The sequence below is a fragment of the Oryx dammah genome, unplaced genomic scaffold (genome assembly GCF_014754425.2).
Source record: "Oryx dammah isolate SB20612 unplaced genomic scaffold, SCBI_Odam_1.1 HiC_scaffold_28, whole genome shotgun sequence".
NCBI lineage: Eukaryota > Metazoa > Chordata > Mammalia > Artiodactyla > Bovidae > Oryx > Oryx dammah.
In genome coordinates, this window is record NW_024070212.1 from 83,702,330 (window position 1) to 83,730,097 (window position 27,768).

A 27,768-nucleotide genomic window follows, 5' to 3' on the forward strand; every position below is an offset into this window, starting at 1 on the left:
CACACACACACACACACACACACACACACACACACACACACACACACTTGCCAGTGAGTGTTAGAGCACAGACACTGTCACTGCTAGTGGGAGTAAGAATTGGTGCACTCTTCCTTTTTTCCTTTCCTCTTTTTGTGTCTTTGTCTGTTGGTTTTTGGGTTTAAGAAATTAGATAAAGTAGTATCTTCCTCAACTTTATATTTCATGGTTCAGTGTCTTGTCTCACTAACTCAACACTTCTAAGTTTTTTGCCCTAAACATTTATTTTGCTCTATTTTATTATTTAAGTGCTTAATCTTACATGTGGGGATTTTACCTTCATATGAAATTTCCTGTAACCTATCACTTTTATTTGCCTCTTATAGCTACTATGCTATTCCTTTTCTGTTTATTTTTGTTTTCATTTCTTAAGCCTGTTTTAGCTACTGAACCACCTTTTTTACACTGCTGTGTTAATTTCTACTATACAGCAAAGTGATTCAGTTTATATATATATATATATATATATATACACACTTATTTATATATATATATACACACTTATTTATATATATATATTCTTTTGATATTCTTTTTCACTATGGTTTATCACAGGATATTGAATATAGTTCCCTGTGTTATACTCCAGGACCTTGTTGTTTTTCCACCCTATGTATAATAGTTTGCATCTGCTAATCCTAAATTCTCACTCCATCCATCTCCCATGTCCCACCTTGGCAACCACACATCTGTTCTCTATGTCCAAGTCTGTTTTTGTTTTGTAGATAGTTTCATTTACGTTATATTTTAGATTCCACATATCAGAGATACCATATGGTATTTGTCTTTTTCTAACTTACTTCACTTAGTATGACATTCTCTAGGTCCATCCATGTTGCCACAAATGGCATTATTTCGTTCTTTTTATGACTGAGTAGTAGTTTGTCGTGTATAGGTACCACATTTTCTTTAGCCATTCATCTGCCAATGGACATCTAGGTTGTTTCCAGGTCTCAGCAATTGTGAATAGAGCTGCTGTGAACATAAGGGTGCATGTATCGTTTTGAATTATGATTTTGTCCGAAAGTATGGCAGGAGTAGGATTGCTGGTCATATGGCAACACTATGTTAAGTTTTTTAAGGAAACGCTGTACTGTTTTCCATAGTGACTGGGCCTTCTTACATCCCCACCAACAGTGTAGGAGACCAACAACCTTATTTTTAACCTCTTTTTTCCCTTATACTGTCCCTTTCTTAACAACTTGTTTATTGTTGTACATTGAAGTATATTCTCTATCTTACAAAATCTCAGATGACACTGGGACTTATGTTTACCTCCAAGTAAAGCCCTTGGTACAGTGACTGGCATGGTTACTTAAGAATTGGTAGACATCACCATCATTGGTACCAGGACTGCAGGAGGTCATTTGATGTATCCACGTTTACACTGTTGATCACACCATAAAAATGTTTGATCTAGTTCTGTTGGACTAGAAATATACTTGGGCAGAAAGTTCTAAGTGATAGAACTCTGTAAAAGTTCATTTCAGTAAACACTAATGGAATGCCTAATCCCTTCCAAAAACAAGCTAAGTGAGGTTCCAGATTGTATCCATTGTCAGTAAGGAGTTTTTTAGTTTAAACTGAGATTTTCAGCCATTCCAAAAATATTTTTACTGTATATTCTAAAATAGTCAGGAAATCCTTTCTAAAGTAAAACCTAAGAAGTTCATCTAGGCATTCAGCACAGTGAAATAAAATGTCTTGATTTAAGAGACCCATTCCTGCCATTTCTTAGAATAAAGACGTGTACTTTAAAGGCAGACCAGACTGAGATGGAATCCTGGCTCTTCTGTTTATAACGAGACAGACTTACTGTGCTGGTGATGAGCAAACACAGCTGGAAGACTCTGGACCAAAAGAACAATGGAAGGATTGAGTTCAGGCTTGGCCTTTAGCATGGGAGCAGGGTGGTGGAATGAGACTAAATCCATGGTATCTGCTTTGATGGGGCAGTGGGGTCCAGGGCATTTGGAGTGACATGGGGGAGCATCAGTCATGGCAGGTGGGGAGATGGGGCCATCGACACCTGGAGGAAATACGTGCTTCTGTTTGATACCACAGCCTGCAGCAGGACACAGCCCTGCACACTGGGGGCAGAGGCAGGGCCCATCTAGATTGCTGTCTTGAGTAAACATATCAGGGAAGACATTGATTAATGACTGTTGACTGCAGTCCAAATCATATTTGTACATACCTGCACATATGTGTACACTCCTGACCCACCCACCCACTCTTCCATTCTCTCTCTCTCCTCTCCCCGCAGATCCCTCACCCTCAGTCTCACATTCTTTCTCTCACATCCACTAAACTCTAAGTTCCTATCACCATCCCAGGTCAATGGCTTTGTCCTTAAATCTTACATAATGCCTGGAAAGTTTCACCAACGTGCAATAGCTTTGCAACCTTGGCTAAGTTACTTCTTGCTGAAAGACAAGGAAAATCATTACTGCCACAGGACAGTTGTAGGTTAAATGAGATAAAACATGAAAGGTAGTTATCATGGCACCCAGTAGATGTGGTTTTCTGTGACCACCAGGACCTTTCTCCCCACATCATCCTTGTGCTCTTGTCCTATCTTTCACCATGAACAAGCACACCCACATCCCTTTGCACACAGAGCCCATTCATTCCCCAGAGACTCGAGTGGCTATCTGCCAGGGACCAGGGAACAAAGTGCCTTTCACATTTCTGTTCTCATTTTTCTCCATAGAATCCTTTGAGGGAAAGAATTATTTTCTCACTTTACAACTGGGGAACTGAGACTCAAAAAAAAAGAAAAAACTAAGCAATTTTCCCTGGAGCTCACAGCTAATCAGCCACAGAGTTAAGACTTACACTCAGCTCCAGAATCAGTGTGCTCTTCTCCCAGCCTTATGATGAGTTTTCTGTCACCTAAAACATGTTGAGGACAAGGACATTCTCTCCTGGTTAAGCAGATGTGATTTACTAAGAAGTCCATGTTCACTAACCACATCTCTGCCTTCTCTGGTAAGGCACATGGGCTGAATTCTGCCCTTTAGTAGACACGAAGATACTTGAGGTTAGATACCTTGTTTATCTTGTTAAATCTTTATGCCTTGTTCTCAGGACAAACGGTGGATACTCAATTCAAGGAAGTCGAACATATGAATGAATGTTTATAAGGGATGTCCACGTCCTATAGTAGATTCGACCTGAGGCTAGTTGAGAAGAGGAGAATTGGAAACAGAAACATCCCCATCAAACCTGGGTGCATAATATGGAGGCACGCGCGCGCGCGCACACACACACACACACACACACACACACACACACCCTTCCTGTCCCCATCCAAGCTCCCACAGCCACACATACTCTACATTCCATGACACACAGACATGTGCATATTCTATGACTATTTTTACTATTTTTTAGTTTGTGAAGAAATACGGGAACCTTTTTAGCCTGGAACTCGGTGACTTGCCTTCAGTTGTTATAACTGGATTGCCCTTAATCAAAGAAGTCCTTGTCCACCAGGACCAAAACTTTGTGAACCGCCCCATAACCCCTATTCGAGAACGTGTTTTTAAGGAAAATGGTAAGTTTCTTGACTAATATAAGATGTGTACGTTTGATATTCTTATAGTCTGTGAAAGGTACTTTTCTTTCTGTAATTCTCCAACACTCCCAGGGACTAGGCCCCTCATAAGTTCCTGCCCCTTAAGGAAGCTGAGTGCCCACATTTCCCTGTTGAAGGTACCTCCTCAGGGCACCTGGCAGGGTCCACCCTAATGTCAGGGATTTGGGCAAAGCGACATCACCTGCATGAACTCACTCTGGATGCTTTGATAAATAAGTATCCTCATTCACTCAGTGATGTGATGTGTTTTTAAGCAGAGGCAAGGCAATGAATTCTCAGGCTCTCTTTCTCCACTCAGATCTCTTCCCCGAGGAAAATGGATGTGGATCAGCTTCCTCCCCCTCTTGATTATGTGATCCCTTCTTGCGTCTCACTTCTTGTGATCTCTTGTTAAGGCTGTGCCTTACAAGATATCTCGAGCCTTCCGTTTTTGTTAGGAGGGTTTGGGGTTTCCCTGGTGGCTCAGTGGTAAAGAATCTGCTGGCCAGTGTAGGAGACATGGATTCTTCTGGGAAGATCCCACATACTGCGGAGCAGCTAAGCCTGTGCACCGCAAATACTGAAGCTGTGCTCTGCAAAAAGAGAAAACACCACAATGAGAAGCTGGCGCACTGCAACTGGAGAGCAGCCCCTGCTTGACCCAACTAGACAAAAGCCCGCAGCACTGAAGACCCAGCAGAGCCATAAAAAAATCATTGAAAAGAAAAAAGAGGGGTTTAGCATAAGTACTTAAAATGATTATTAAATTTACACGTTTAAAAACCTAAACGAAAAGCTCAAATATATTTTACAAAAGCACCATATTATTTAGGTGCTTCTCAATTTCTCTTTGAAATATTTTACCCATTAACTCTACATCCATTCACTGTGTTTATTTGCCATATGAAGCCTGGTGGTAGGCACCAGTGACAGAACAGTGGGGAGAATGACAAAGTCCTTATTTTTCTGTAACTTACATTTCATTCAGGAAAACAGTATCAGTTACTGTAACAATTTAAGACCTTAGTTTTATGAAGATAAGAGCACGATGTACTTCTTAGGAGTGTCTAATATCCTGAGTCTCAGGAAAAGCTAACACAGTGACAATTAATATCATAAAGTGAAAAAACTATCAGGTGGAGGGAATGGAGTATGAAAAGTCTCTGAGGTGGGAAGAAGGACACTGAACTGGAGGAACTGAAAGGTGGCCGGTGTTGCCGCACAGGGATTAAATGGAGATGAAGCTGCTGAGTTCAAACACGAATAGTTCATGCAAATTAAGGATGTTGCTTTTTATGCTAATAACAGTGGAAGCTCCTGCGTGGTTGCAGTATAGAAAGGGATCATCATCCTTACATGGTCCTTTTAAAGACTTCTCTAAACTACAATGTGAAGAATGGGATAAAGGGAGAAAGAGACTATTGCAACATTTTAGGTGAGAGGAGGTGCTGGCCTAGACCAGGGAGGTGGTGAGAAATGGCAGTCCAACAGGTTAGACCAGGAGAGTGACTGTGAAGATACATGTGTGTAAGTTTCTCAGGAGGTGACTCCAATAGGACATGATCACCCAGACAGAGGGAGAATGAGGTGTTGAGGTAGACACACAAATGGGTAGGTAAAGGAAAGAAGGGACATGTGGAAGAGGACCAAGTGTTGGCTGGCCTGGGAGTTGTATAGAGCAAATAATCAATTCAGTTATAGATATGCTGAGTGTGAACTGCATTTAAATCTGCAGAGTCAAGCAGATACTTGTATATGTGTCTAGTGCTAAGGGACAGAAATAGATACTAACTATCAGTAGATTTCACTTAAAATTTTAGGAATGAATGAGTTTTCCCCCAACATGGAATATAGATAAAGAGAAAACACTTCAGACCTAGTATTGAAGAGCTCCATCATTTCAAAATTCAATGGAAGATGAATTAACAAAAGATAACAGGAGTTTCTCTGTGGTCAGAGTATAAAGGAGGGAAATTCAGAGAGTGTGGTGTCCTGGACACCATTGGAAGAGAGTGTTTCAAGAAAGAAGTGTCTCATGTGCTGACACATGATGGTGAGGTTGAAAAGGATCCTGGACTGGGCAGTAGGGAAGGTCATGTCCTGTCGTGGTGGAGGCCACAGTCAGGTATGAGAGTGAGTTGAAGGGTACTCTGGAAGTAAAGAAATGAAAGGATGGTGACCTCTCCTGAGTTATGAAATAAATGATCATTGATTGAACACACAAAGATGGACTTTTTTCCTTTGCCTGTGTTGTCCACGGAAGATTTTTCACTCTTCCGTGCTTTCTTGAGTGATTCATTTAAGGCCTGGTTTAGATAAGATCTTGCCTAAAGGACTTAACTTGTGAATATGGATTTTGTCTAACCCATAAGTGCATTCTTAGTTTGTTGCATGATACAAATATTTACATATATTTATATGACAAGTCATCAAAAATGGACTTTGGAGTCAGACAGACTTGAATTTCAATCCTGTTCAGTTGCTTGCTAACTCTGTGACATTGCAGTTTATTTTATCTCTTACACCTCAGTTTCCTTTTCAACAAAACTGTTGGGAGGGTTGGCAGTTATAATAGGATGTACCTCAAAAGAGGTTCTGTAAGTATTATATAATGCATTAAAAATGCTAAAAGGTCTGTCATTATGAGTAATCAGTAAATGCTAGCCATTGTATCCATTGCTTTGGGATTATTTCTCTGAATAGTTTCAAACACCTTAAAGCCCTTCCCCTTCCTTCCATCTGATACATTGTTCCTCATGGGTCTTGTTGACTTTCTTTTCATAATGTTGGCTTTCTTTTTCCCAGGCTTGATCATGTCCAATGGCCATATATGGAAAGAGCAAAGAAGGTTCTCCCTGACAGCCCTGAGGAACTTTGGTTTAGGAAGGAAAAGCTTAGAGGAACACATACAGGAAGAAGTTGCCTCCCTCATCCAGGCAATAGGAGAGGAGAACGGTGAGCAGGTCCTAGGACAGGTGCAGGGACCGTGGGTCATGCTTTCACCAACCAGATGCTCATCAATACCTGCATGTCTGTCCTAAGCCCAGGACTGTGTTGGGTGCTTAGGGGATAACAGTGAACAGCTAACCATGAACTGCCATTATGGAGCTTGAGTGTTAAGAAGATGGGTATAAACCTCACTATTGGTTTTAAATCCTGGTCATCAATTTGACTTCCAGGCATTGACTGAGTACTTGCTGTGTGTCAGACCTGTGTAGGGTGCTGGGACCACAGTTTCAGATATAGTTCTGTAGTCAATGTGTTATATGCCATGTAGAATACACTCTGGAAAATAGGAACAAACCAATCTGAAGTCTCTATCTCTTCTTCTGCTTCCAGGGCAGCCTTTCAACCCTCACTTCAAAATCAACAATGCCGTTTCCAATATTATTTGCTCCATCGCCTTTGGGGAGCGGTTCGACTACCAGGATGATCAGTTCCAGGAGCTGCTGAGGCTGCTGGATGAGGTCACCTACCTAGAGACAACGTTGTGGTGCCAGGTGAGGCGGTCGGTCTCACTTCCTACCTTGGAGAAGGACATTGAGCTGATGTCAGACAGAAATGGGTTCTTCCTTTTATTTTTTTCTTAAGCTAACATAACTGTTTAAAATTGACTTTGACAAACATGCCTGAAGTCAGTCTGTGAATCTGATGTTTTATGTAGCATAGTTGAACATTGACTATAGACAAAGAGGGCTTTCCAGGTGGTTCAGAAAAAATCTACCTGCCAATGCAGGTGATGCTGAAGATGAATTGGGAAGATCCGCTAGAGAAGGAAATGGCAACCCACTCCAGTATTATTGCCTGAAGAATCCCATCGACAGAGGAGCCTGGCGGGCTACAGTCTGTGGGTTCACAAAGAGTTAGATGCTACTGCTCACATATGCACCAATTACTGGAAAATTGAGTTCAGTAATGGGACTTCAGTGGATACCAGGATGACTATTCCCAAGGAACAAAAATCCTCGGAGGCTAGGAGGGGGCAATAGAGCAGGGGTAAAAAGGATTTCTTAGAGCTCCAAAGTAGACCAGGCATTTTGATGGACAACTATATATACTTTATTTCAGTTAATTTATTTTTTTACAACAGTTATTTAAAGATGAAATGGATCCTCCTGATGTATGCAAGCAGATACGGGAATGTGTAAACAAATCCACATAGTATTCCTCTGGCTCTGTGTTAAGTGTGGTATGGATCTCATGTCATTTGATCATGAAAATAACCTTTGCCCACATTAGAAGCTAGTTTGGATAGATACAGATCACATCATTATTACTACCATTAGCAAAGTACTGTAGCTAGAAGGAAACAGACCTAATTGTCAAACCCATACCTATCACATTTGAAATCTAGGCAACTTTCCATTACCTTATGCTATCTATTTTCTACCATATATTGTTCGAAAAAAATACATACAAAACTACTGTATTTAGTAAAAAATATTTTACCCGCATTGAGCTTACCTCATAGTGAGGACAGACAAATAAATACACATATGATTTACCATAGATATTTAGATACATAGGAATGTAGATACATAGTTAGATACATATACATAGATAAACATACATGTTTTACAAATACACACAAATATATATACACACACATACTAATGACAATTGTCATGGAAAAATATAAAACAAAATAAAGGAATGGAAAGAGAGTTCCAGAAGTGCTGCTAATTGTAGGATCATCAGCTAAGACAGATCCAAATAGGTGACATTTGAGCAGCACCTTAAGCAACTGGAATTACACAGATTTCAGAGGAAAACCATTCTAGATGAAAGAAATAGCAAATACAAAGTCCTAAACAAGAACAGTGTTTTTTATGTTTGCACAGAGACCAATGGGGCTGGACTGGAAAGAGTAAGAGAGAGCGAGATGTCAGGGAGTGATAGGAGAGGAGGCGACAGTAGGGTGGGGGGTCAGATCGTGTAGCGCTCAGGCCAGGAGAAGGATGTAGAATCTGTCTAAACGTCTTGGAAAGTCATTGGCAGGTTGAGAGTCAAAAAGTGAAATGATCTCATTAAACTGTTAAATGATCTCTGTGGCAGCTCAGTGGAAGTAGGCTGAGAAGGGGGTTAAGGAGAGCATCAGGAAACCTGCTGGAGGCTTACAGCAACCAGATAAAAAATGTTAGTACTTTGTACTAGGATGACAAAGCAGATGGAGCAGTGAAAGTCTGAAGTGGCATGTTTTGGATGGAGGGTTGAAATGCTTTGCCAGAGGGAAAAGAAGAGGGTTGAGAGAGAGAAAAATCAAGGTTGACTCAAAGGATTAAATTGAAGTAAATAAAAGAGATAGAAAAAGAATACGATTTCCTTGCCGTGTTGTTCGGTCGCTCTCATGTTCAATGCTTTGCAACCCCATGGACTTATCTTAAGAAGTAGAAAAATGTCACCCCCCTCCCCTTTTCCCCATGACAGTTTTATTTGTTCCATCAGCTCTACAATGTCTTTCCAAGGATAATGAATTTCCTTCCGGGTCCACACCAAAGGCTCTTCAGTAACTGGGAGAAACTGAAGATGTTTGTTGCCTGTATGATTGAAAACCACAAGAGAGACTGGAATCCTGCTGAAGCAAGAGACTTCATTGATGCTTACCTCCAGGAGACAGAAAAGGTGAGGGGACCTGAGTGTTTTCCTGAGTATTGTTCTTAAAGAGCACATGAAGGTGTTCTAATATCTTATTGCTGGTGTAGGAAGTCACCACAAACTTGGTAGCTTAAAACAACCAACATTTATCAAGTCAAGGTGGGGGCAGTACTGGCTCTTGCCAGGCTCTAGGGAAGAAACTGCTGATGGACTTTTCCAGAGTCTGGAGGCTGCCTTTACTCCTTGACTGACTCATGACCCCTTCCTCCATCTTCAAAGCCATCAATATAGCATGTTTCTCTGTCGCCATCTTCACATCTGCTCTTTATGACTTTCTTGCCTCCCTCTTTTAAAGACTCTTGTGATTATATTGGGCCCACTGGGATAATCCAGGATAATTTTCCTATTCAATCTATCTACAGAATTTTGTCTGCCATATAAAATTCACAGATTCTAGAGTTAAGGACATAGACTTCTTTGTGGGTCATTATTCAGCCTACCACAGGGGAGGAGAATAGAGGCAGTACTTCACAGAATGTAGGAATAATATTAACTCAGAATTGATGGGACAATTAGAAATAAAGACAGAGGTTTAACAGTATTTGGCTTAAGGACTTTAGAAAGACCAAATACTGCCTTTTCATAATCCATTCTCTACCCGTATCAGAAAGACCTGTACATAAAAGGGAAAAAAAAAGTATTATTTAATTATTAGTTGGACCAAAGCCCAGTCTCCTACCCCTTCCCCCAGCTCCCCATTGCAGAACACAGGTAAATCTGAGTCAGATGCCAGAGTTAGCCTCGGATGAGAGAGACATTTGCCTTCCTCCCTCATCCCTATGTCATCCACTTTTCAGTGTTACTATAGGAAAGAAGCAGGAAAAAAGCCAAATGGGATGTAAACCCTGTGCCTTAGTCATCCCTCTGGTAAACATATCACTGCATTGGTGTCATCATCTTTGACCGGTCAGATTATTCATTTCCAGAGTTGGCAAAATGGATTTCTTTCCAATTCCTCTCTTGTTTCACCTTATTGTGATAACATTAATAGAAGCATTGATTTCTCTTATGAAGAGGAGACTTCACTTACTATAAGATATTCAGGTCTGGGACCACACGGGGAGGAACACTGACACATTGAAGGAAGGTGGTAAAGATGCTGGAGTGCCATGAGGAATGACTGTTGGAATAAGAAAAGTTTAACCAAAAAAGGAAAAGATTAATGGGGAGATATGAGAATTAGAGAAATTCAGTTATTGTTTCTGTTATTGGTACAAACATTCATTGAAAATACCTATGTGCCCTTTCCTACCCACATAATTCATAATTCCATCTTCAGTTCAGTTCAGTTCAGTTCAGTTGCTCAGTCGTGTCCGACTCCTTGTGACCCCATGAATCACAGCACGCCAGGCCTCCCTGTCCATCACCAACTCCTGGAGTTCACTCAGAGTCGCGTCCATCGAGTCAGTGATGCCATCCAGCCATCTCATCCTGTGTCGTCCCCTTCTCCTCCTGCCCCCAATCCCTCCCAACATCAGTCTTCTCCAATGAGTCAACTCTTCGCATGAGGTGGCCAAAGTACTGGAGTTTCAGCTTTAGCATCATTCCTCCCAAAGAATTCCCCGGGTTGATCTCCTTCAGAATGGACTGGTTGAATCTCCTTGCAGTCCAAGGGACTCTCAAGAGTCTTCTCCAGCACCACAGTTCAAAAGCATCAATTCTTCGGTGCTCAGCCTTCTTCACAGTCCAACTCTCACATCCATACATGACCACAGGAAAAACCATAGCCTTGACTAGACGGACCTTAGTCGGCAAAGGAATGTCTCTGCTTTTGAATATGCTATCTAGGTTGGTCATAACTTTTCTTCCAAGGAGTAAGTGTCTTTTAATTTCATGGCTGCAGTCACCATCTGCAGTGATTTTGGAGCCCCAAAAAATAAAGTCTGACACTGTTTCCACTGTTTCCCCATCTGTTTCCCATGAAGTGATGGAACCGGATGCCATGATCTTCGTTTTCTGAGTGTTGAGCTTTAAGCCAGCTTTTTCGCTCTCCTCTTTTACTTTCATCAAGAGGCTTTTTAGTTCCTCTTCACTTTCTGACATAAGGGTGGTGTCATCTGCATATCTAAGGTTATTGATATTTCTCCCGGCAATCTTGATTCCAGCTTGTGTTTCTTCCAGCCCAGCGTTTCTCATGATGTACTCTGCATAGAAGTTAAATAAGCAGGGTGACAATATACAGCCTTGACGTACTCCTTTTCCTATTTGGAACCAGTCTGTTGTTCCATGTCCAGTTCTAACTGGTGCTTCCTGACCTGCATACAGATTTCTCAAGAGGCAGGTTAGGTGGTCTGGTATTTCCATCTCTTCCAGAATTTTCCACAGTTTATTGTGATCCACACAGTCAAAGGCCTTGTCATAGTCAATAAAGCAGAAATAGATGTTTTTCTGAAACTCTCTTTTTCCATGATCCAGCGGATGTTGGCAATTTGGTGAGTATTGTTATGTCTGTTTTGTGGAACAGGAATCTGAAGCACAGAAAGGTTTATTAACTTGCTCAAGTCATACAAATAGTGAATGGTGTTGCTAATATTGGAACCGAAGGCTGTTTGCCAGTGTAATAATAGATTCTGCCTAATTATGGGTGTAAAAAATTGGTTGTCTTTTTTGTCCACCAAAGCTAACAAAAGCTTCCAGCACTAGGGGCAGTGATATTCCAGTAATAAATCTCTGCCTCATGAGACAGCCAAAAGGAAAGGTATTTCTCCTGGGGTAGTCTCTCCTTCACGTTCTCTTTAGGATGAAGCCCCGTGTGTTGTGGCAACTAAGAACCACCTGAATAAATCAATAATCACTGTGCTTTCTAGCATAAAGGCAGTGCTGCTTCAAGTTTCCATGAAGAAAACCTTATCTACAGCACCCTGGACCTCTTCTTTGCTGGAACAGAGACAACGTCAACCACCTTGCGCTGGGGTCTGCTCTACATGGCCCTGTACCCTGAAATCCAAGGTGAGCACGTCAGTGGTTGGGCCTCGGCTGGGTCAGAATGGGCCCTCCTCAAGAATATACAATGGGGCAAAGAAGGTCTCTTCAACAAGTGCTTCTGGGAAAACTGGACAACTGCGTGTAAAAGGTTGACTTCCTAACACCACACACAAAGGTAAACCCAAAATATATTAAAGACCTAAATGTAAGAGCAGAAACTATAAAACTCTTAGAAGAAAACACAGGCACCATACACAAAGATAAACCCAAAATGTATTAAAGACCTAAATGTAAGACCAGAAACTATAAAACTCTTAGAGGAAAACATAGGCAGAACACTCTATGACATAAATCACAAGATCGTCTATGACACACCTCCTAGAATAATGGAAATCAAAACAAAAATTAAAAAGTGGAACCTAATTAAATTTAAAAGCTTTTGCACAGGAAAGGAAACTATAAACAAGGTGAAAAGACAACCCTCAGGATGGGAAAAAATAATAGCAAATGAAACAACTGACAAAAGATTAATTTCAAAAATATATAAGCAGCTCATACAGATCAATAACAAAAGCAAAAACCCAATCAAAAAGTTGGCAAAAGACATTTTTCCAAAGAAGACATACAGATGGCTATCAAATACATTAAAAGATGGTCAACATCACTCGTTATTAGAGAAATGCAAATCAAAACTACAATGAGATATCATCTCACAGAATGGTCAGAATGATATCACCTATCATCTGGTCAGAATGGCCCTCATTGAAAAATCTACAAACTATAAAAGCTGGAGAGGGTGTAGAGAAAAGGGAACCCTCTGTGCTGTTGGTGGCAATGTATATTGATACAACCACTATGGAGAACAGTATGGACATTCCTTAAAAAACTAGTAATAAAACCACCATATGACCCAGCAAGCAGTCCTATCACTAGGCATATACCCTGGGGAAACCAAAATTGAACAAGATACATGTACACCAGGGTTCATTGCAGTTATATTTACAACAGCTAAGACATGGAAGCAATCTAGATGTCCATCAACAGATGAATGGATAAAGAAGCTGTGGTACATATACACAATAAAATATTACTCAACCATAAAAAGGAATGCATTTGAGTCAGTCCTAATGAGGTGGATGAACCTAGAGCCTATTATACAGAGTGAAGTAAGTCAGAAAGAGAAAAATATCATATACTAATGCATATATGTGGACTCTGGAAAGATGGTTCTGATGAACCTATTTGGAGAGCAGCAGTGGAGACACAGACATTGAGAACAGATTATGGGTGTGGTTGGGAGGGGAGGAAGGAGAGGGTAGGAGATATGGAGAGGGTAACATGGAAATATAGAATACCATATGAAAATAGATACCCAGTGGGAATTTGCGGCATGACACAGGAAACTCAAACTGGGGCTCGGTAACAACCTAGACAGGTGGGATGGGAGGGAGGTGGGAGGGATGTTCAGGTGCAGGGGGACATGGGTAAACCTATGGCTAATTCATGTTGATGTTTGGTAGATACCAATACAATACTATAAAGCAATTATCCTTCAATTAAAAATAAATAATTTTTTAAAGGAAAAAAAAGAATGGGGCCTCCTGGAACACTGTCCAAAAGAAGGGCCAGAAGATAGCATGGTAGGATAGAGAGATAGGTAGGACAGGTGGACTTGAGAACAGGTGCCTTCTTCAGTTTTCTGCCAGAATTGGGATGGGTCCACATAACACAGATATAACAGAGAGCCCCTGCCCTCAGCAAACTCACTGTCCAGTGGGGAAAACAGAAGTTCACTGACATTGTGGCGAGTTCCAGGAAGGGGCTCCATTCCACTCACATATGAAATCTGGCAGCAGCCTTCCCTCCTTTTCAAGTAGTGTCTTCCAGCACCCTGTGGACACTGCTCACAGTCCTTAGTCTGGTATATCATGCGCTCTGCTGTGCCTCTTTCTACCTGTCCAGCCTGCATAGGGGCTTCGGTAAGTCACAGGTCATTTAATTTCACTGTCCTTATTTGTGCCTCTGGACCATCATACCTGCTCTTCCCTAGAAGAATAATCAAGAATGTATTTCCCTAATTTCTCTATACAGTAAACCCTTAGCTATGCTTGAAGAGTCTACTCAACATAGCCTCCAAGTGTTTCTCCACACATCTGGGAAAATACTAGCATTTCCTTTCTTTAAAGATGACCTAATGAACCTCCATTAGTTTGTTTATAACATGTTATTTATACATCTTCCCCAGAGACTGTAGTCCTTTCAAGGGCAGTGACTGTTAGAATCATTTTTCATTTCTAGCCACCCCCTCCCCCAAAAGAGTTTAAGCACATGTAGGACAAGACCTATTGTGATACATATTTGCAAACTGTGGGTAAAAGTTTATTAATAGGAGATAAAGTCAATTTAGTAAATCAAGACCAACTTTTTGCCCTAAATTTTAAAAAAATAGATTAGTAAAATCAGAGTTCTTTCTGTGTACTGAGGATAATGCTTTTTCATGAAACTTTCTTTCCTTAAGTACATGAATAAATGTTTTACACGTGTGTGTATGTATTTTTTTATGTGTCCTGAGTCATGCACTTGTAAAATGCACTTATTTGTGAATTATGGGCTTCCCTGATGGCTCAGTGGTAAAGAATCCTCCTGCAAATGCAGGAGACGCAAATTCTATCTGTGGGTCAGAAGATCCCCTGGAGAAGGAAATGGCAACCCACTCCAGTATTCTTGCCTGAGCAATTCCATGTACCAAAGAGCCTGGTGGGCTACAGTCCATGGAGTCACAAGAGTCAGACAGGATTTAGCAACTAAACAACTGTGAATTACAGGGTTTTCTTTAAGTTTAAAAGCCACCTAATTAGGATATAGTTATAGCTTCCCTATAAAAGGCTCCAAAATAATGTCTTAAGGTGGCATAAAAGTGGATACAGCCCAGCGTCTATCAATGGATGAGTGGATAAGCAAAATGTGGAATGCAATGAAATATTCATCCTTAAAAATGAAGCATTTTGACACATGCTACAACATGATGAACCTTAAGGACATTATGCTAAACTCAGTAATCCAATCAAAACAAACAAACTATATGATTCTGTTCATCTGAGGTATCTGAAACAGTTGAACTCATAGAAAGTGAAAGTAAAATGGTGGTTGTTAGACCCCATGGTTAGAGCCTGGAGTTAGTGCAAATAGGAGTTCTGGTTCAGTGAGAATAGTTTTGGCCTTGCAAGACAAATTTTCTGGAGATTGGTTGTACAATGATGCGAATATACCTAACATTATTAAACTACACACTTTAAAGTGGCTAAGATAAGTAAGATATATATTACATGTATTTTTACCACAATTTAAAACATTTCTAAATGTTCAGTAAAAAAAGAAAGTTTATTTTTCTCTCAATTCAGAAACTGTAAGCTAGACTCTGCAGAACCCTTTGGGTCTAAACTGCTTCCCGTGTGTTGCTCTGTTGTATCTGGAATGGCACCCTTGTTGGGACTCACAGAAGGCTCACCTCTGTGGCTGCCTTTCCACCAGCAGAAAGGGGAGGAGCAGGAAGCACGCGCCTCTCCTTTTAGGGCATGTTCCAAGTATTGAACATTCCCTCTACTTACACTCTCTTGGTCAGAACTTAGTCACAAGGGGATCTGGGAAATGTAATCTTTAGCTGAGGAACCAGGAATCCAGATCAAATATTTATTATTCTAGAAAAAGAGGAAAACAAATATTGGGGCATAGTTAACAGGGTTTTATTGTTGTTGGATACTTCCCTAAATCAGTTCATGTAAATCTAAAAATTCCTAAAGGTGAAACCTGATTCATCCTCACTAATAAGAAGACAAACCAGAGGCTCAAAGAGTTCCAGGAACTCGCAGCAGGACTAGTATTGAGCAAGAATTTGCCACCAGATTTGTCTCACACCAGGGCCCACTTCCCACTCACATACCTCCCTGAGGAGGTTGTCCAGAGACTCTACTATAGCTCTGGTCGTTTTGTTATTGTTGTTCAATCGCTGAGCCGTGTCCAGGTCTTTGCAACCCATAGATTGTAGCACACCAGACTTCCCTGTCCCTCATTATTACTGGAGTTTGCTCAAACTCACTTCCATTGAGTCAACGATGCCATCTAACCATCTCATCCTCTGTCACTCACTTCTCTTCCTGCCCTCAATCTTTCCCAGCATCAGGGTCTTTTCTGTGAGTCAGCTCTTTGCATCAAGTGGCCAAAAGACTTGAGCTTAAGCATCAGTCCTTCCAATGAATATTCAGGCTTGATTTCATCCAGCCCAGTATTTCGCATAATGTACTCTGAATATAAGTTAAATAACGAGGGTGATGCTATACAGCCTTGATGTACTCCTTTAGCATTTTTGATCCTGGTTATTCCATTCCTTAGCTTAGCTGGCCTCTAGGAAAGTTATAGAAAAATAGAGTGATGAAACCTCCTGTGCTTTTCCAGAGAAAGTCCAAGCTGAAATCGATAAGGTGCTTGGCGAGTCACGACCACCGGGCACAGCCACTCGCGAGTCCATGCCCTACACCAACGCTGTCATCCACGAGGTGCAGAGGATGGGGAATATCCTCCCTCTGAACGTGCCCCGGGAGGTCACAGTGGACACCGTCCTGGCTGGATACCACCTGCCCAAGGTAATTAGGGGCTCACACCAACAGCCTCAGATCTCCAAGCTCATATCTGTAAACGGTGGGAAAAATATTCTTATCCTAGAGAGTTACTTACATGGGAAGAGAAATATATTATGCCTGATGAAATACTAGTTTTGTTCCCTAAGTGTGAGCTTAGAAAATTAGTTGAACAGGATATTAACAGGTGTTTTAGAGGAGAGGGGGGATTCCTACCTAGGTCAGCTGTGATTAGGCAAAACCAGGCTTTTCTTTGCTATGAGGTTTCTCAGTGTTTTACTATGTGGTGTGAGTGGCAAATCTACGCAGGGATACAGAAGGCAGCAGTTCCCAGTCTCAGACTTCGTCAGGAGGTCCTTTCCTTTGCCTGGGGAGTGCTTCTCACAAGACAGAGACCTACTGGACTTATTTCAGACAATTGTGCTTTGCAGTGCTGGAATGTTGAAAAATGAGGGACTTTTGAGACCGCCTGAACCAACATCACATTCATTCTGGTGTTTCTAACATACTATCACCACAGGTGTTTTTCTGTCTTTGACTTACAGACCCTTGATGGGACTGCCTCACAAGGGAAAGCAATCCAAGTATATGCAGTATTAAATATCAGAATAGGAGAGAAAGGAGGAAGCAACTCTTTTTAAGCAGTGATTATGTACTGCGGACTATATATGTTATTTCAAAATGTCTGAATCGGTCCTTAGAATAATTCCATTCTCTCATTTTATAAATCTGAAAGCCGGAGCTTGGAGAGTAATTAATCTTGCATGAGATCTCTCAGCTACAGTGACAAGAGTTGGGTTCCAGAAACAGAACTGTTCTGATTCCCAGGCTCATCTTTTGTTGTACTACACCATGTTCTCACCACAGGAGTTGCTTTCCTTGGATTTTAAAAGAGTCTCCCTGAAATATTTCTCAGTGGGTCCCCATTAAATTCCCTGTCCTCCCAAAGGAAATTCTGCTCTCACTCGGCCCACCACACTGAGGATCTCAGATGACAGTTCTCCTGTGCCCCCTAGTGTCCTCTCGGTACACTGCACGTTTACGGTTCTTCCCTTTCTCACAACTTTGGTGAGCCTCTGTGGATCCATTCTAATTTGTCTAAATTGCTCTGTGCGTGTTGTACCTGGGGACAATCTCAAGGCAAAGCCAGAGGAAATTCTGCATTGTCCACCCTTAGTCACCAGCCCAGCAGAACCAGGAATAGCAGCTATTCCTGCAATGATTGCCTTACAATATTAGTTTGGTGCAGTTATAATTGCTGTTTTGGACTGTGAATTTTAAATCATTGTAACTAGGCTTTAAGAAAAGGCAGAGGAACCAGAGATCAAATTGCCAACATCCACTGGATCATCAAAAAAGCAAGAGAGTTCCAAGATCATGGCATCCCATCCCATCCCATCACTTCATGGCAAATAGATGGAGAAACAGTGGAAACAGTGACAGACTTTATTTTGGGGGGCTCCAAAATCACTGTAAACATCTATTTCTGCTTTATTCACTATGACAAAGCCTTTGACTGTGTAGATCACAATAAACTGTGTAAAATTCTGAAAGAGACAGGAATCCCAGACCACCTGATCTGCCTCTTGAGAAATCTGTATGCAGGTCAGGAAGTAACCTGATACCACCCTTATGGCAGAAAGTGAAGAAGAACTAAAGAGCCTCTTAATGAAAGTGAAAGAGGAGAATGAAAAAGTAGGCTTAAAACTCAACATTCAAAAGACAAAAGATCATGGCATCTGGTCCCATCACTTCATGGCAAATAGATGGAGAAACAGTGGAAACAGTGGCAGACTTTATTTTGGGGGGCTCCAAAATCACTGCAGATGGTGATTGCAGCCATGAAGTTAAAAGACGCTTATTCCTTGGAAGAAAAGTTATGACCAGCCTAGACAGCATATTAAAAATCAGAGACTTTACTTTCCCAACAAAGGTCTGTGTAGTCAAGGCTATGGTTTTTCCAGTAGTCATGTATGGATGTGAGAGTTGGACTATAAGGAAAGCTGAGCACCAAAAAATTGATGCTTTTGAACTGTGGTATTGGAGAATACTCTTGAGAGTCCCTTGGACTGCAAGGAGACCCAACTAGTCTATCCAAAAGGAAATCAGTCCTGAAGATTCATTGGAAGGACTGATGTTGAAGCTGAAACTCTAATACTTTGCCCATGTGATGTGAAAAACTGACTCATTTGAAAAGACCCTGATGCTGGGAAAGATTGAAGGCAGGAGGAGAAGTGGAAGACAGAGGATGAGATGCTTGGATGGCATCACCAACTCAATGGACATGAGTTTGGGTAAACTCCAGGAGTTGGTGATGGACAGGGAGGCCTGGCGTGCTGCAGTCCATGGGGTCGCAAAGAGTTGGACACGACTGAGTGAATGAACTGAACTGAAGTGAACTAGGCTCAAACACATCTTTATTAATCAAAGAAGGAACCATTACAATCAACACATTTTTGCCAATGAGAAATAAGTTTGCTTATCCCTGTAGTGTAAAAATCTGTCCTTCAGGACTCTTGGCAAGCATTTTTTGCCTCTTACTGGTTATGGAAGCATTTTCCCTGCAAAAAGTTATCAAGATGCTTGAGGAAGTGGTCATTGGTTGGCTACCAAGGTCGGGTGAATATAGTGGAGAAGGCAAAACTTTGTAGCCCAATTCATTCAACTTTTGAAGTATGCAACATGCAGTCAGCTGTTGTCATGGAGAAGAATTGGGCCCATTCTGCGGACTAATCCCAGCTGCAGACATTGCAGTTTTCGGTGCACCTCATTGATTTGCTGAGCTTGCTTCTCAAATGTAATGGTTTCGCTAGGATTTAGAAGGCTGTAGTGGATCAGACCAGCAGCAGACCACCAAACAGTGACTGACCTTTTTTCAGTGCAAATTTGGCTTTGGGAACTGCTCTGGAGCTTCTTCTAGATCCAGCCCCTGAGCTGGTCATCACCTGTTGTCATATAAAACCAATTTTTTTGTCGCATATCACCATTCAGTCGAGAAATGGTTCTTTGTTGTGTAGATTAAGCAAAGATGACACTTCAAAATGATGATCTTTTTTGTTTGCGGTCTACTCGTGAGGTACCTATTTATCGAGCTTTTCACCTTTCCAGTTTGCTTCAAGTGACCCTGGAACGGTTGACACTGAGTTCTTCAGCAACTTCTCTTATAGTTGTAAGAGGATCAGCTTCGATGATTGCTCTCCAACAGTCATCTACTTCCAACGGCCAGCCACTATACTGCTCATCTTCAAGACTCTCTCTTGTCTCCTTTGCAAAACTTCTTGAACCGCCACTGCACTGTATATTCATTAGCAGTTCCTGGGCCAAATGCATTGTTGATGCTGCAAGTTGTCTCTGCTGCTTTATGACCCACTCTGACCCATAAGAAAATTGCTCACATTTGCTTTTTGTCTAACATTATTTCCATAGTCTAAAGTAAATATAAAATACACAGCAAGTAATGTCATTAGCAAAAAAAAAAAAAACATACAGCAAGAAATGTGCATGAAAATAATGTATAACATAACCACATTTAAGAATGTATTCCAATATCAAAGGGCAAAATTTAGTAGTGCAAAACCACAATTACTTTTGCACCAACCTAATATTTTCTTGCTAATTGATAATTTGTGGTTGAATGCTGGTGGTGGTGGTTTAGTTGCTAAGTCGTATTTGACTCTTGCTGAGGTCTATATTATTTCTCAAGTGATCTATGCATTTTTATAGCAATTCATTTAACTCCAGGAAACTATGCCAGATCAGTAGACTTCTTCTGACATTGATTATTAATGTTGACTTAAAAAATCATCCTGGGAATTAAAAGATCCTGTTGGCTATGTTGTAGAGGCTAGGGGTCATAACTTTGATGTCAAATGTCCTAATTCAAATCATTTTTCTACCTCCTCCCACCCTGTGACTCTGGGCATCTTATTCCACCTCTCAGAGCTTTAAAATCTTTATCTGTGAGAATGCATTTAAATCCATTTCACAGATGGATATGTAATGAGGTCATGCATGTAGAATATTTAACCTTGTGCTTACTATAGAAAGTTCTCAAAATAGCACTTATTATTCTTTATTAATTCATCAGATGTTCATTAAGCACCTAAAATGTTTAGGCCCCAGAGAACAACTCAGAGGAAAATAATCATGCAAGTTTAAAAGTACAACTGTGATAACTATCTAAAGGAAAAAAATCACTGGTTTCTAGGAAGATGCAGGCTGGCTGCAATGAGGAGTGGGAGCAGGAGTGGGCAGAGAGGACTTCCCAAAGGAAGTGATCTTTGAGCAGAGGATTAAGGGTGGTTAAGAGTTAACTCAGTGACAAAATGAGAAGGAAGGACATTTCAGACAAAGGTGAACAGCATGTAAAAAGGCACAGAAATGAGTGGGGAAATGTGGCATGTTTGAGAAACTGAAAGAAGCTTGATTTAGTGGGAGTGCAGGCAGGAGGGTGACTCAGACAGGGAGCAGGAGATGTGTCCTTCATCTAAGAGTGATGGGAGCTATTGGAGGGTATCTATCATGTTCCAGGTGTGGTGGGTAGACAGGAGTGGAATGATTAACTCTTATTCAAAGCTAACTCTGCTTTCATCATGTGGAGCACACTGAAGGGGAAAAGAGAATATGGGCATAGGCAGGGCTATTACTGGCAGATAGCCAAGCAAGGTGGAGAAGGCAATTCCATTCCAGTACTCTTGCTTGGAAAATCTCTTGGGTGGAGGAGCCTGGTGGGCTGCAGTCTATGGGGTCGCTGAGAGTCAGACAAGACTGAGCGACTTCACTTTCACTTTTCACTTTCATGCATTGGAGAAGGAAATGGCAACCCACTCCAGTGTTCTTGCCTGGAAAATCCCAGGGACGGGGGAGCCTGGTGGGCTTCCATCTCTGGGGTGGCACAGAGTCGGACACGACTGAAGCGAGGTGGTGGCCTGAATCAGGTGGCAGTGGTGGACACAAAATGGAATAACAGGATCAAGAGAAATTTCAAGTAAAGTTTACCAAAAGAAGGGTTGGTTGAAGGAAGAATGGGGGAAAGGGAGGCACTATGGAAGACACCTAGGTTTCTTGCTCTATGTCTGGAAGAATAGCGGTTCCTTTTGCTGGGTGACCTCATTCTATTATTAAACCCTCTGTAGAACAGACTAGACATTGGAAGGAAGCAAATGGGAGATGTCTCACTATTCTCTTATTGATGTATATGTATTCCCTCCCAAGTTCTACACTGACAAGTCCCTGCAGAGATCCATTCTGCACTAAGAGCAGTCACACTTCTCAGGTCAACTTCCCAGCAGACAATCCCAGTCCATCACTGTAAGCTGTCCCATGGCAAAGAGCTGGGTCCTAGGGGCTGGCCTCAGAAGGTGGTGGGTCAGGGAGGCTGAGGGAGTTCAGGGTGCTGCCAGCTTGGTGTGGAGTCCCGGGGGACTGCCACCCCTCTGTACAACACGTATGTCGTGCGGGTCAATCCCTGCCTGAGTCTCTTCTGCCTTCTCCAGGGCACCATGGTGCTGACCAACCTGACGGCACTGCACAGGGACCCTGCAGAGTGGGCCACCCCTGACACCTTCAATCCGGAGCATTTTCTGGAGAATGGACAGTTTAAGAAAAGGGAAGCCTTCCTGCCTTTCTCAATAGGTGAGTAGTAAGAAATAGGCGTGTGGGAACCCAGGACTCCTCTCTGCCCTTCCCGCCTCTTCTCCCTGGTGTTTTGCTTTAGTTGGTATGTCTCCAGGTTCAACAGGAAAATAAAAACTCAGCCTAAAAGTTGAGAATTTTTATTCAGGACATTACAGAAGACTATATCCCAGGAAGATGGCTTTTCAGATAGCTCTTGGGGACTGTTCCCAAAAGGTAGGGAAAGAACTAGGGTAGGTAGGAGTTCTTGCTGGAAAAGAGAAAAAAATAAACATGTAATCAAACATCATAAGATTCTGCTAGACAGACACACACAAAAAGACCAGACATTTCAAGTTAATGATTTTAGTGCCTTTCTTTTTATGGGAAGATGCAAGAGTCTGGGCTCAGTGAAATTATTCCTTTCAGTTCAGTTCAGTTCAGTCACTTAGTCGTGTCTGACTCTTTGCGACCCCATGAATCGCAGCACACCAGGCCTCCCTGTCCATCACCAACTCCTGAGTTCACTCAAACTCATGTCCATCGAGTCAGCGATGCCATCCAGCCATCTCATCCTATGTCGTCCCCTTCTCCTCCTGCCCCCAACCCCTCCCAGCATCAGAGTCTTTTCCAATGAGTCAACTCTTCGCATGAGGGGGCCAAAGTATTGGAGTTTCAGCTTTAGCATCAGTCCTTTATATGCATCCTAACACTCTAGCCAGTATCCTCTTTTTCTCCATCCTGAATTCCACGCAGAGCACAGCACTAGGGGCAGCTGCGGTGACTGATGGCTTTGTGGAGGGCAGCATTCATTGTTTACCAGAATGGCTGGCAACAGTGTTCAGTCCACACCATAGAGTCCCCTCCAGAGTGACTCTCTCTTGCTGTTGGTTGCACCTCAGGATTCCCTGGGTACAGCATCACCAGGACTCATGCCTTTACTTCCTAAGCCCTGGCCTGACTCTGATGGAGATTTCAGCTTCACGTTGTGCTGGCCCCAGAATGCTGAAACAAGAGCTCAGACCCTTCCTGTCACCCAGAGAGAAGGTTGAATACTTGCCTTCCTTACAGAGTTTTAAATGTTCAAAGATCTTTTTAGGGCAACCCATTCACACAGAACTAGAGTCAGTTGGCTAGGAGAGGATGGGGAAGGGGCAAGGAAGGCGGCTCCTTGCTTCTCATTATGGGCATCACAAGTGACTCTTAAGTGCCATAGGCTTAACTAAATGGGATTCTACTCTATCACTGGTCCCTAAGAAGTCCTTTTACTGTCTTAAATTCTAGTAACTCTTTAAATAACTAATCAATACATTTACATGGTATACAATTTGAAAGGTATGAAAGAAGGTGCAGTGAAAACTCCCGGGTTTCCAAGCCAGCCAGTTCCGAAAGAGTATTTTAATTTATAACATTGTAAAATGAGTGAGAAAAATTTTAGTATATTTCACATATTAAGTTAGGTATGTTGCAGAGATCATTTCAACTAAATTTCCAGTTTCTTAATTCTGTAAGTATTTCCTGGGCATCTATTATGTATCAGACATTCAGCCCTGAAGATAATGAATGAAGTTAAAAAAAAAAAAAAAACCTCTTAAAAAGTGAGTGTTCCAATTCTGTAAAGCAAATATGCTTCAATTAAAAAAATAAATTTAATTGTCATAAAAAGTGAAAAAGCATGTGTTCTAGTGTAACCTTACAAAGTTCAAATTCTGTTCACCACCTTTAGGGATATGGAAGGAAACTGGAGCTTAGCAGGGTCAACTACTGTGCCTGCAGTCATAAAAAAGCTCACAAGACAGAGCTAGAACTCAGTGTTGACCAAGTTTATCAAATACTAAAGCCTGTGTTCTTCCTAGCAGCATCTCCCTCCAAAACAGTAACTAAATATTACAATGAGTTGGCACTCTGGAATTTATAGTAGTTTTCTTATCACTGATTTAAATTAAATATAGATTGATTTTCTACAGCAGTATTATTTTGCTGATCATGCCACAAAGGCACAGAGAGGGAGGGACTGGAATTTGACCCCATGTAGAAGTGATGCAAAGCCCAGGCTTTCCTGCTGTAGGACACTGTCCTGCGTGTATCTGAACTGATTCTGAACTGATTCTGATTGAATCTTTGGTGTCTTTCTTCCTCTGGTTCTGTGCCATCTTTACACTGGACAAGTCACCTCCTAACATGAAAACAGACATGAGATGTAGAAATACCTTTCAATCTTCCTGACTGTAAGAGCTTCATGTTTCCTATTATAAGACAAAGTTTCACATGTATATTTTAAGTATTTTAATCATTCTTGACACAGTTTTTTTGTTTGTTTTTGCTATTGAGAATTATAATATGATATGAATTTGGTGAATCTTAAAATGGAAAGGCTTTAAGTGGGCAAGTGAATTACATTTTAACTACGCAAGAAGGAGCACTAGATGAAAAACTTGAGTCTGGGCCCCATTCTGGCAATTCTTTGGGCTCAAGATCTTGAATAAGAAACAATTCTCTCTTATTCTTAGTTTCCTTACATTAAGAAATGAGATACTGATCCATTGCCTAACTATTAATAACTGGGCTGCTGTGAGGATTAAATGAGATAATTTCTTTGTAAATGAAGCCTATAATTAAAAGAGTAATTATATAACAGTGATGTTATCTAACCATCTTATCCTCTACCATGCCCCTTCTCCTTTTACCTTCAATCTTCCCCAGCATCAGGGTTTTTCCAGTGAGTCAGCTCTTTGCATCAGATGTTCAAAGTATTGGAGTTTCAGCTTGAGTAACAGTCTTTCCAATAAATATTCAGAGTTGATTTCCTTTAGGATTGACTGGTTTGATCTCCTTGCAGTCCAAGGGACTCACAAGGGTCTTTTCCAGCACCACAATTCAAAAGCATCAGTTCTTCAGCACTCAACCTTCTTTATGTTCCTACTCTTATACCTGTACATGACTATTGGAAAAACCATAGCTTTAGTGTGTATTACTGCTCTCAAGTCTGCAGTTGAGCTGGGAGCTCTACTGACCTTAGCTTTGTCCTCTTGCCTGTTTGGGAGCTGAGCTGACTGAAGACTGAGGGAAGATGACCTCAGCTGAGACAGTGGGGGTTCTTTCCAAATTTCATCCTCTAGCAATCTAGCCAGCAGGTGTACATGTAGAAGATAAGACCCCAGGAGGGAGAAAAGCACGCAGTGCCTCCTAAGGGCCAGGCTGGGAACTGGCAACCATCACTTCCACTGCGTTCTGGTAGCCACCATAGGTCACCTGTGTGTGCCCCAGTTCAAGAGAAAGGGAAAGTAGCAGTTTTCATGGGAAGGGCTATGAAATCATGTTGCCAATGATGTGGGTACAGGGAGATGGGGGGGGACATTGGAGCCATTTTTGCAAATAGTTGGTCTCACTATCTGTCTTTTTGCTGAGAATGCATTGAGAGAAGGCAAGCAATTTGGGGATTTCCTCAGCTGTGACGGAGTGAGGCCAGCTTAAAAGGTTTCAGGAGATAGAGTCAACACCACTGTCTTGTTTTCTCACCACACGGCCATCTCTGGAGCACGCTGGCTTTGCCTCATTCTTGATCTGGCACTCTGTAAAAACAGCCTCCCTGAAGGGATAGAATGTGGACAACTCCTTCCCTTCTCTGGAAAGGATGATCAGGTGTGGAATCAGGACACATGCATATAATCAGGGCAGATGGCAAAGCTGTTACTGCAAAGCTGTATTTTCTTTTCCTCCTTTAAGTTTTTCCCTTTCGATCCAACAAAGCAGCAGACAGCTTCATGAAAGGCAAGAGGCTGAGTCCTCGTTTTTCAAAGAAAAATTTTTTTTAATTCACTGGATCATGGGAGATAAAATTATGAAGAACTTTCCCCCTACACCCTAGGTCATTTCCCTCATTTTACTAATGAGGTAATTGACCTGGTTAGTTAATGATGGCCAGTTAGTGGAAGCACCAAGGAGAAGGTCCATATTTCCCGCAGTCCAGGATGAAGCTGTGAGATCAAGTTGCCCTCCTTTTCATGATTTTAAAAGCAAATTCATATAATTCATATCTCCTGTCTTCCTGGTATGCTCACCCAGCCACGTAATATAGTTGGGAGAGAGATTATCTCACGTGTTTGACAGGTGAGCCATATTCAGGTCTGTAGGAATAAAGGGTTTACTCCTAGCCCAGAGCTGGGTACTGATGAAACAAGTACTGTAACCCTGGTTCTTGATTCCGTGGGTCCAGTTTTGTCATATATGGATTCTTCTAGGAGAATCCTGGGTATTTATAATACAGCTGATCTGCTACTGTTTTAACAAAATTCCTCCTTGTACTATTTGTGATGGGTAAAGAGATAAAGGAGGCTTCCCAAGTGGTGCAGACACACACACACACACACACACACCCACACACACACACACAGAGAGAGAGAGAGAGAGAGAGAGAGAGATAAGGATGAGGGGAACAGGAAAATTAGATACCCACTGGTGGGAAATAGGCACAAAACAATTTAAGAACGATATGATTCTAAAGCATATTTTAATTGATTCAACATTTTGCAGATATTCTCTAATTTCATTTCCTTAACAGCTCATCATAGGCAAGGACAAAACAGAGGCATGCTGCATTAACTATTTCTAAGAAAGTTTCATTACAGGGGAAAATACCAAGTAACCTAACGCCCAGAATTAATTAGAGTAATCCCAGTGATGGTGTGCAGGAGAATCCTTACAAAGACAGTGATGAAATATGTCTAATATTAATAAGGGTTTTGTCTGAATTTGGGGGTTACAAACATCTTTTTTTGTCTTCACACGTTTCACAATTTTTTTTTCTTATTTCTTAGGGAGAAAGTAAGTTATTAAAACACCCATTCATGTTGATGTATGGCAAAACCAAAACAATATTGTAAAGTAATTAACCTCCAATTAAAATAAATAAATTTATATTAAAAAAAGAAAAAAATCAAAAAAAAAAAAAGAGATGATGGTAGAGCCCAGTGTGGGGTGTTGTAGCCCAAGTAGGAGAGGAGGGAAGCCTGGAGCATGTGAACACAGGTGGGATGAGATGGGGTCACCCCTGCATGGCAGGGAGATTCCTGGTCATAATAGGGGGAACTGTGATGTAGAGAGAAGATGCCTTGTACTTGAGAAACTTTGATCTGACATTTACTTGCTTACACTTTTCAAAAGTTTCTTTTAACAATTGAGAAAAACTACCTAGGATTTTGGTTTTTTATCTGCTTTAGTCATTATTGTTTGCTAATGGATATTTAAACAACGTTAGGCTAGTGCTGGGCCAGCTCAGGCCTCACTTCTCTCATTCACACCTGCAGGCTGGGAGTGTGTGAT

The 27,768-nt window shown here is 41.5% G+C and overlaps 1 protein-coding gene across 1 annotated transcript in view; it reads left to right on the forward strand.

Moving 5' to 3' along the window:
• The window catches only part of LOC120857077 (cytochrome P450 2J2-like), a 36,708-nt gene that overhangs the window by 8,107 nt on the left and 833 nt on the right, over positions 1–27,768 (forward strand). Inside the window, exons 2-8 of the mRNA XM_040232724.1 lie at positions 3,436–3,598; positions 6,425–6,574; positions 6,959–7,119; positions 9,065–9,241; positions 12,082–12,223; positions 16,652–16,839; positions 22,329–22,467. Of these exons, the coding sequence (XP_040088658.1) occupies positions 3,436–3,598; positions 6,425–6,574; positions 6,959–7,119; positions 9,065–9,241; positions 12,082–12,223; positions 16,652–16,839; positions 22,329–22,467 (1,120 nt within the window). The remainder of the gene's footprint in view (positions 1–3,435; positions 3,599–6,424; positions 6,575–6,958; positions 7,120–9,064; positions 9,242–12,081; positions 12,224–16,651; positions 16,840–22,328; positions 22,468–27,768) is intronic.